Below are 10,092 nucleotides of genomic sequence, written 5' to 3' on the forward strand. Positions count from 1 at the left end.
GAGTTTCAATAATACATTGAGAATGAATCAAGTTTTTAACCTCGAGCATGAGAGTCAAATACCTTAACTGTCAACTATTGTGACAATGGCTAAATTCGCATTCTTTATTCATAATTTGGGTAAGTTATTTTTTAAAATTTTATTTCAGTTTATTTTTATCTCTGCATACTTTACATTCAATTTGGATTATTATTGGGATAATTCTCATTCCTAGAAGACTTAATATAATAAACCAAATCCAATATATTATTTTAAAACATTTACTATTTAGTGTTAACATGATCATATATATTTGTTTTATAATGTTTTTATTTATTTATTTGATAAAAGATTTATAATATTTTTAGAAATATAGGCAAGTGAATTAAAAATGAAGTTTTTGTCTCAAAGAAAGATAACCTTGCCTTATGTGTTCTGTTCTTTTTTTTTAATAAATTTATTATTTATCTATATTATTAAAAAAAATTAACTTTGCATTCTATCTTGATTGTAAAAACTGTTGGGGGCTCCACTAGTGTATGTAGTTTTACATTTTTTTTCCCCATTTTATTGTGGTATTCTCCAATGTTGTTAAACCCAGACCGGCCCGGCCAGTTCGACCGGAAAAACCGGGAACCGGCCATGAAGCCGGTCCAAGTATACCCTTTGGCTCGGCTTTGATATAACCCGGTCAAAAACCGGGTGACCCGGCCGGTTTACTAAAGAATCGGTGATTAACCCGGCCGGGTCTAACGGACACCCGGAGTCACAACAGTGAAAAGAAAGTGATGAAGAAGAAAGGAAATAAGGGAGCTACGGTGAGGAAGAAGAAAATGAAACAATGAGGGAACTTCGGTGGTGGGAGGAAGAAGAAAGTATGGAGAGAGAGAGAGCCCAATGTTTTTTTGTGAGTCCCAATGGAAGTAATATTTTAATTTTAATTTTTTTTGGTTTTTGAGTCCCGATGAAGCCTAAGGTGAGAGGGTTATCATTAGATTTTTTTTAAAAAAATTTATATTTTTTAAAAATCTTATAAAACTAAAATTTTAAATATTAAATTTATATTTCAGATATTTTAAAAATTAAGGAAAATATATAAATTAAAATTTTACATATCATTTTTATTTAATTGTGGTTTTAAATTATTAAAATATAGATTATATTATTTTTATCATTATTAATAATTATTATATATTTTTTAAATATTTTATTATTGACTCCGGTTCAACCCGGTTCGACCCGATTGAACCCATCAACCCCTGACCCCTGAGCTTGACCGGGTCATTACCCGGGCCGGGTCTGACTACCTTGGTATTCTCCACTCCGAGTAGACCTACTTTGTCCATTTTCTTGGTTATTATTTTTCTACCTTTTATTGTACCTATTTTTACATGTTTTATCTATACTTTTTTTTTTTAATCAAATGTGGTTTTATTAAAGTGGAAAGGGTTCAAGTAGATGATTTTAATTACTATACTTTCAATTTTTAAATTTTTTTAAATAAAGGGGATCATCCATGAGAAATATTCTAAAACTGATTAGTCGGAGGTTTCCACCAAACCACCAAGAATGGGTTTCTCCGCATCTACACCAGGGCGACCATGTTTTTTTTTTATTAAAATAAATAAATCAACGGTTTATTAGAGGAAATTGATGACCGTGGTTTGGCTAACTTTTTCAGTTTGAAATTTTTTTATTAGAGAAAACAAAACCATAGACTTGTCAGATCTTCCGCTGTGGAAAATCAAGTCTACGTTTAGTCAGTCACTTCCTCGGGTCTTCTTTCCAATTTTGAGAACCGTGGTTGTAGTTGTAGTGTCTCCTTTTGAGTAGTATGGTAGTTCGGCTTAAAAAATTTCACTTGTACATTGTTCTAGTTAGCATACGAGGAGGAAGAGCATGCAGATGACTCAAACGTCCTTCTTCTACTGGAGCTCTCACTTTCTATTTCTCTTGTTTCTCTCTCATTCATTCCGGCCTTCCTCCACACACCCACCAGTACCCACCACCAAACCAGGAGAGTACTTGTCAGCAGACTATTACAATTATTATTGCGCCAATAGCCTTCCCCTCCAGTGCAGCAACATCATGACCGACGACATCAAGTACCCTTTCCGGACATCTAATCAGCCGTCTTTCTGTGGTCATCCTGACCCTGGCTTCGAACTCACATGCGCCAAAGGCATGCTGTCCATCCAAATTGGTAATAAGAAGTACCATGTATTGAAGGACATCAGTTATGGAAACCGAGTCCTTCAACTCCTGGATTTTGATCTTCTGTTCGCTGGTCCTTCTTGCCCTCAAAAGATGAGCAATACCTCCTTTGACTTTTCCCTATTCACGTACCCAGATGATAATCAGGATACTAACCTCACCATGTTCCTTAATTGCCATGACCCCCTGCATGACATCCCTGACCCCATCATGGATTTCCTCTTCCCTACCCAATGTTATAATAACGAGTTCTTTGGGCAGTACTCGTACTTCACGTTACAGAGCTTCGGCCAGAAATTACCTATGCATGATCTCTTAGCCAATTGTTGTGACACCACGGTGTTGCTTCCGGTGTCTAATTTGAATTTTAGTCCTGAGACCTTCCGAAATGGGATCATGAATTACTTCTCAAAGGCACTCAAGTTTGGCTTTAACCTCACTTGGACTGTCGACCAAGGCTGGTGCGAAGACGAGTGCCTCAAGACCGGTGGAATCTGCGGGTCCGACCCAAATGGCACCAAAGCAAACGCGTGCTTCTGTCCCGCCGGCATCTTTAGTAATGGCACTTCCTGCGCTGGTAACCATTTCTCATTCTCAGTTTCCTTTCCCTTTTTTCCAGAGCTTAGCTATATTGCTCTGATCATAGTGGGATTCCATCATGCTTTCCCATCAACTCTCTATCCTTAGTTTAAATCGTACCATTTCCTTCCCAGTAATCAATTATCATTCTTTCTTTCAACACTTTCAATCTCATACTTTCTTGTGATGCCACTCCTATTCTATTTTTTCTGTTTGCATTGAAATTTCATAAAAAAAGTTCCAATCTCAGATGGATCAGATACACTTAAAGGTTTCACAGTGCTAATGTTTGGCAACATAAACATGCAGCTATGCTGATTTATATTTCAAACAACTTTTCCTATTTTGTTTCTCAAATCACTCTGTTAACCTCTGTATTCATCTTATCTGCAGGGAAGAACAGCATGCTCAAGAACAAGCGTGTAATTATAGGCAAGCAGACAGCGTTTAAGTGTTTGATTCTCAACACCAAGAACTTATTACAGTGCTTCATTATCATGAGTAAATTTTATCCCCAGGTGTTGGAGCGGTTGCTGCTGGCATCCTTGCACTTGGCTGCTTATGGCTGTTGTATTTTCCTCGAAGAAAGAGACAGCAGCAAAGCTCTTGCACTCTCCTCGGTAAACTAATCCACCTCCAATACATCATTCATCAAAGCTCCAATTTTTTTTACAAGTTGATGAATAGAATTAAATTTTATACTGAACATGCATCTTTCTTACCTTCAAACTAATTAAACATAACATCATATGATGCTCCTAAGATGTTCTGTAATAATACATCATGCATTTGGGCCGCCGTACAGATAAGTAAATTGGAGCCTTAATATTTCTTTTCACTCTTAGCAGAAGTTTGTTGTTTTGAGAGAAAGAGCTCGATGAGCTAATTTATTAAAAATAAAACAGAGTTACAAAGCGTTCAAACATTACAAACCAACCCAAGACTAAACAAGAAAGAAAACCAATTACAACAATAAAAAGGAAAAAGAAATCAGAAAGTAAAACCGTGGTTCAACAAAAGCTTCATGATCCAGCGGGGAAGATCACGACCAGATAAGAAGAGGTTTAAGTTGTGATGATTTGCACCAGCAACAGAGAGTGCAAAAGCTGGAGCATTCCAGCAGCCGGGGATCACGACAAAGGAAGGATCACCCGCCAACAGAAGAAGATGTTTGACATCCGAAACTGGGTGGGAGTAGCGCCAGGTCATCGGACTACTGACAGAATTCAGAAGATGGGGAAGAGCCCGACTACAATGCAGAATACGACGAACACTCAGCTGCCGATCCAGGACTGTTCTAAGAGCGGTGCCCAAAGCTCTAATCTCTGAATCCAACTGCGACTCCGCTACGAACTTGCAGTTCCCTGCACATGAAATAGAATAAGTCAGGTTTGAAACAAAAAAACCCAAATGGCCAACCATGTTTGCGCAATTCCAGTTGTGGGCATAGAAGAGGAAACATTCATCCAAGTTTGAAAAATTGTTGAGGATAAGGCGCCGACCAACACCAGAGGCATTCTCCTGCCAAAACGCCTTCACATGGGCTTCTGCTTTCCGAACAATATTGGTAAAATTTGGACTAGATCTTTTAAAAATGGCCTCACACCTGGACTTCCAAATGAACCACAGAATAGCAGCAATAAAAGAAACAGAGTGCAAAGAAAGATTATAGTCAGTGATCCAAGCACCAGAAGAAATATTATCAGGGAAAGACAAGTTCCTTCCCAAAGCCTGAGAAGCCAAATTCCAAACCAGTTGGGCTTTGCAACAATCAATAAATAAGTGCTCAATGGATTCCAAATCAAGACTACACATGCTGCACAGAGATCTAGGACCAAGGTTAATGCTGTTAAGATAATCAGTAGTAGAAATTCTACCATGAAGAAGCATCCAAACAAAATGCTTAACGCGCGGAGCAACACGAAGTCGCCAAAGCTTATGCCAACCCTCCCAAGTCAGAAAAGAGTTTGAATTTTGATTAAGATGGTTATAAATCGCAGAAGACATATTCAGATTAGCAGAATTAGGATGCCAAACCCAAAAATTATTCCCCCCGCAATCAATAGAGCAAATGTTAGACACAGAAGAACCCAGGTAGTCACCAAAGATATCACAAAGATAAAGACTATTCCACTGCCCATCAGTAACAATATCAATCAATCTAATATCCAGAAAATCAACATTGACATTCAAGAAAGTGGGTTTAAAAGCTAAAGGAACATCAAAAAAAGCCAAGGATCCGAGCATAAATGATGTTTGCAACGGATTGATAGTTTTTAATCCACAAGTTGGAGCTTCGAGCGATTTGCGATAAGACAAATGCCTCTGAAGACCCAAGAGCACTTAGAAGGAATGGGATCATTCCAAAAATTGAGACAACCATACTTTTGGCGAGCAATGTCGACCCAAAACACATTCTCTGCGTTCAGGTACTTGAAGACATTCTTAGCCATAAGAGAGTGTTTAGCAAGAAGAAGGTTTCGATGCCCTAGGCCCCCCTCAGATTTATTATTCGTAACACAACTCCAAGCAACAGAATGGATGCCCTTTCCATTGCCCCCTTTATACCAAAAGAAGTCCCTGACTACTTTAGTGATTTCCTGAAGAACAGAGTCCGGAACAGGATAGGCTGACAAATAATAGGTAGGAATCGATAGTATAGAAGAATTAATGAGAATAGATTTGGCAGCTGAAGAAAACTTAAGAGTTTTCCACCTAGCACACAGGCTCTTAATCTTATCAATCATAGGCAAAAACGAATGAACACTAAGCTTTTTAGGTGAAATGAGAATTCCCAAATAGAGCAGGGGAAAAGTTGAAAGGGGAAGGTCCAAAATTGAACAAATACTAGAGGCAACTCTACTATTGAACCAGGAGGGGAGAAAAACTTGGGATTTGGAAAGGTTAGCACACTGGCCAGTCAGCCTAGAATAAATAGCAAGACACACAATAATATTACGAGCTACAGACCGTGTGGCTCGGGTGATCAGGATGAGATCATCGGCAAATAAAAGATGATTGAAATTTGATCTGAGGTTACAATCAAAACCGAGAATCATATTCATACTAAGAGCTCTGTTCATAATAGAGGAGAAATTCTGGGCAACTAAGATAAAGCAGTGCGGAGAAATAGGGTCGCCTTGACGGACCCCCTAGAAGAAGAAAACCAAGGGGAAGGAACACCATTCACTAAAAATAGAAAAAAAGAACTAGAAACAAGGCAAGCTCTAATCCGGAGATCCATTTAGCAGGGAACTTCATTTTGGTCAAGGTTGCAAGAATTGCACTCCGACTAAAGGGAATCATAAGCCTTCTCAATGTCAAGTTTGATAAGCATCCTAGGGGGCTAGTGCGATCAAATTCAAGAGAATGGGCAACTTCTTGCACGACGAATCACATTATCAAAAGCTCCTCGATCCGAAACAAACCCGACTTGCTCTCGACCCACAGCGTAGGGAGAACAGGCTTAAGTCTATTGGAAAGAATCTTGGAGATGATCTTATAACAAACATTACAAAGCGAAATGGGACGAAAATCCGATACCAAACATGGATTGACTTTCTTAGGAATAAGTGAAATAAAAGTCCTACCCCAAGAAGAGGGGAGATGAGAATTAGAGAAGAAAGATTTAATAGCGGAAGTCAATAAATCCCCAAGATCAGGCCAGAAGAAACGATAAAATTCTACGTTAAAACCATCCGGGCCAGGGGATTTACCAACAGGAAGATCCAGAAGGGCAAGATAAACTTCTTCCTTAGAAACATCCCGAATAAGGTGAAGACCAACCTCATCAGAGATGCAAGGGAGATCATCAGGCAAGGCAAATAAAATATTATCAAAATCATTGACCCCAGAGCCAGACCAGAGAGCAGTGTAAAAATTAATAAAAGCATGCTCAATAGTAGAATAATCAGTATAGATGTTACCAGGAGAGTCCGAGATTTGAGAAATGTGATTGTGGTGGGCACGAATGCGGGCAGAATTGTGAAAGAAATTAGTGTTCTTGTCTCCATCACTAACCCAACGAAGCCTCGCCCTTTGCGCCCACTTGATAAAAATTTGACGCTGGAGAGCAGCTAATTTGGCATACTTAAGGGATAGGTTGTTGTGGGCATCATGAGTCTCGTCTGAATTTTCAAGATTGAGTATATCAGCTTCCGTTTGGGCAAGAGATCTCTCCAATGAATGTATCCCATTACGTTTCCATTGCAAGAGCTTAAACCTAGTACAAGAGAGCAAGTGCGAGAAAACCTGAAGGTGGCTGCCATGGGCAGGAGTCCCCAGGGCATCTCTAACAATATTATGGCAATCAAGAAATTCCAACCAAAAATTTTCAAATCTAAACAAAGGCCGCGAACGGCAATGATTCGCAAACATCGACAAGAGAAGAGGGGAATGATCAGAAAAACTGCGAGAAAGATGTTTGAGAGTAAAATTACTAAACCGAGAAGTCCACTCCAAATTCGCAATGCAACGATCCAACCGGGCCCAACGACGCGCAGAGCCACGTTGGTTGTTACACCAAGTGAAGGGAGAGCCCGAAAAATTTAAATCAAAAAGATTATTAGAATCGACAAAATCACGGAAATAGGAAGCTTTGCGAGAGTAATAGTAATACCGGCCACCCTTGTGTTCATTTCGAAATAAAATGGAATTAAAGTCTCCAAGGATAAGCCAGGGGATATGAATAGAAGAAATTTTTGCAAGCTCATTCCAAACCACACACTGAGACGAAAACCGACAGGAGTTATAAACAACAGAAATGATAGCATTACTAAAAAAGTTCGAGGAGATAACAACATGAAGGACTCGCCGAGAGAAGGCAATAGGAGTTACCAGCCCAATGTCTTTTTTCCAACAAACCAGGATGCCTCCAGAGAAGCCATCAGCAAGGATAGCCGCCCAGTCCCAGGACCTGGAAAGTCTAGAACAAAACTTACCAATACGTTCAGAGTTTGCTCGAGTCTCAACCAAACAAATCATAGAGAGTTTATCCTGACGAATAATACGGAAAATACGAGCAAGAGTCTCCCTAGACGAGAGCCCCCTGCAGTTCCAGCAACAAATTTTATTAGAAAGCATCATCAACAAACTAAAGAGAGAACAAAAAGAAAACTCCCTGATCATGGAGACACAGAAGGCTGAAACAGTCAGGAGTGACTAGTTTCCCCTTTCTCTAATCTTCCCTTTTTCTGGGTTTCAACTGCAAGGAGAGAGCAGAAGTTTGTTGTTGGCACGGTAGAACAAGTGAAGATCAAACCATAGAGACATTCTTGCAGAAACATGGAACAGTATCCCCAAAAAGATACAGCTATTTGGAAGTGAAGAAGATGACAAATTCTTTCCACCATAAACTAGGAGAAGGTGGCTTTGGCAGTGTGTTCAAAGGCAATTTTACTGATGGACACACAGTGGCTGTGAAACTCTTAAATAACACCAGAGGAGATGGAGAAGAATTTCTCAATGAAGTGGCCAGCATAGGGAGGACATCCCACATCAACATTGTTACTCTGCTGGGTTTCTGCTTCCAAGGATCAAAAAGAGCTCTAATTTATGACTTCATGCCAAATGGCTCCCTCGATAAGTACATCTATGCTGAAGATCCAAAGACAATGCTCTGTTGGGACAAGTTGTTCCAAATTGCAGTTGGTATTGCTAGAGGATTGGAGTACTTACACCGTGGTTGCAATACTAGAATTGTTCATTTTGATATCAAGCCTCATAACATACTCTTGGATGAAGATTTCTGTCCTAAGATCTCTGATTTTGGACTTGCAAAATTTGGTACGCATAAAGAGAGTATAATATTATCGATGGCAGATACTAGAGGAACTATGGGGTTTATTGCCCCTGAAGTCTTCTCCAGGAGCTTCGGAGTTGTTTCTAGTAAGTCAGATGTCTATAGTTATGGTATGATGGTATTGGAAATGGTTGGAGGGAGGAAGAACCTGAAAGCATCTGCTGATAGAACCAGTGAGATTTATTTCCCTCATTGGATTTATGAGCACAAAGATCAAGATGGAGATCTTCAACAATATGGAGTGACAACTGAAACTGAAGAAATTGCGAAGAAGATGATCTTGATTGGGTTGTGGTGCATTCAAACAAGGCCAGAGGATAGACCTTCAATGAATAAAGTGGTGGAAATGCTTCAGGGAAGCATTGATGAATTGCAAATTCCACCAAAGCCATACTTGTCTTCACCTTCAAGGTCATTACAGTGTAGCTCTTTAACCATGGCATTGTCCTAATAGTCAAGGGGCTTGGGTCATCCTTTTTGCCTTCTTATTTTGTAGCCTTATGCTTGGCCAGAAATTATAGGATTTGCATTGCCAATTTGACAGCACTTTTGTGTTTGCCTAAATCACAAATTATCATTTAATGATTATTTATTAAGGTTGTTGTGGATCATTTTCATTTAGCTATCTAGTTATCACAATACAAGCATGATACTGCCCCTACTTGTTTGATGAATTAATTTTGTAGCTGGTTGACTTGTTGATACGCTAAAGTCGGTCAATCCACTTAGCACTAAGGATAGCCAAATAATGGTGGAAACAGATATACCATAAAGACAGCTGGGGAGCATATACCACCCTAATTGGTGTCTATGTTTGTCACCTGCATCAGCAAGGGAGAGGGATTACAGGGAAAGACCAAGCTTCCTTGATGGCATTCATGGCTTGTGCAACTTCATGTTTTTCTTGACTTTGGTGGCTGCACTGAACCATTTAAGGAATATGTGAGCCCAATGGTTCTGTTCTAAAACTTAGAAACAAATATCATATTGGTGATGCCACAACTACTCTCTTTTGGCATGACAATTAATTTTTGGGGACAACACCTAGAATCCTCTAGCCAGAGAAATTCACTAACTCGCAATCCGTCCGTCTCTCCTTCTCCGTCAGACTTGAGTTCCAAGAGTGGGGGTGGGATGGCCGCCTCTGACTCTTTGGCTCCTAAACCATCTCCTGGCACCAAAACTGGCTTTTCTTAGGCCAACATCAAGATTGAGAAAGAACACTTTGATAGACTGAGAAACTCCATCCAACGCTATGTGAAGATCGACCAAGACCTTTAGCTACATACCAAAGACAACATGCAGTCGTTCCTCTACGCTAGGTTTCTAGGCAAGGCCCTCCCCCTTTAAGAGTACAAGAAAGTCTCAAGGTTGAGCACAAATCAAAAAAAGAAACACAACTTAGCCAAAGCAATAACTAAAACAAGTTATATCTCAAAGACAAGAAAGTAAAAAACAAACCTTTCCTGCTGCATCTATTCAGAAACTAATATATGGAGTTCGAAGAAGTAAACAACAAA

The 10,092-nt window shown here is 39.5% G+C and overlaps 1 protein-coding gene across 1 annotated transcript; it reads left to right on the top strand.

Moving 5' to 3' along the window:
• The first annotated feature begins 1,829 nt into the window (after positions 1-1,829).
• LOC120260396 (LEAF RUST 10 DISEASE-RESISTANCE LOCUS RECEPTOR-LIKE PROTEIN KINASE-like 2.1) lies at positions 1,830-9,045 on the top strand. The gene is made up of 4 exons (XM_039267868.1): positions 1,830-2,770; positions 3,166-3,204; positions 3,291-3,392; positions 7,993-9,045. The coding sequence occupies exons 1-4, from the start codon at positions 1,879-1,881 to the stop codon at positions 9,021-9,023; spliced, it is 2,064 nt and encodes a 687-aa protein (XP_039123802.1). The 5' UTR covers positions 1,830-1,878; the 3' UTR covers positions 9,024-9,045.
• Positions 9,046-10,092: the final 1,047 nt, after the last annotated feature.

Source organism: Dioscorea cayenensis, chromosome 5 (assembly GCF_009730915.1).
Source record: "Dioscorea cayenensis subsp. rotundata cultivar TDr96_F1 chromosome 5, TDr96_F1_v2_PseudoChromosome.rev07_lg8_w22 25.fasta, whole genome shotgun sequence".
Lineage (NCBI taxonomy): Eukaryota > Viridiplantae > Streptophyta > Magnoliopsida > Dioscoreales > Dioscoreaceae > Dioscorea > Dioscorea cayenensis.

Excerpts from the sequence above, each read along its gene's own strand:
- LOC120260396 (XM_039267868.1), top strand. The coding sequence starts at position 1,879 with ATGCAGATGACTCAAACGTCCTTCTTCTACTGGAGCTCTCACTTTCTA. Across the intron at positions 2,771-3,165 it reads TAATGGCACTTCCTGCGCTG|GGAAGAACAGCATGCTCAAG; the intron begins GTAACCATTTCT and ends TCTTATCTGCAG. Across the intron at positions 3,205-3,290 it reads GAACAAGCGTGTAATTATAG|GTGTTGGAGCGGTTGCTGCT; the intron begins GCAAGCAGACAG and ends TTTTATCCCCAG.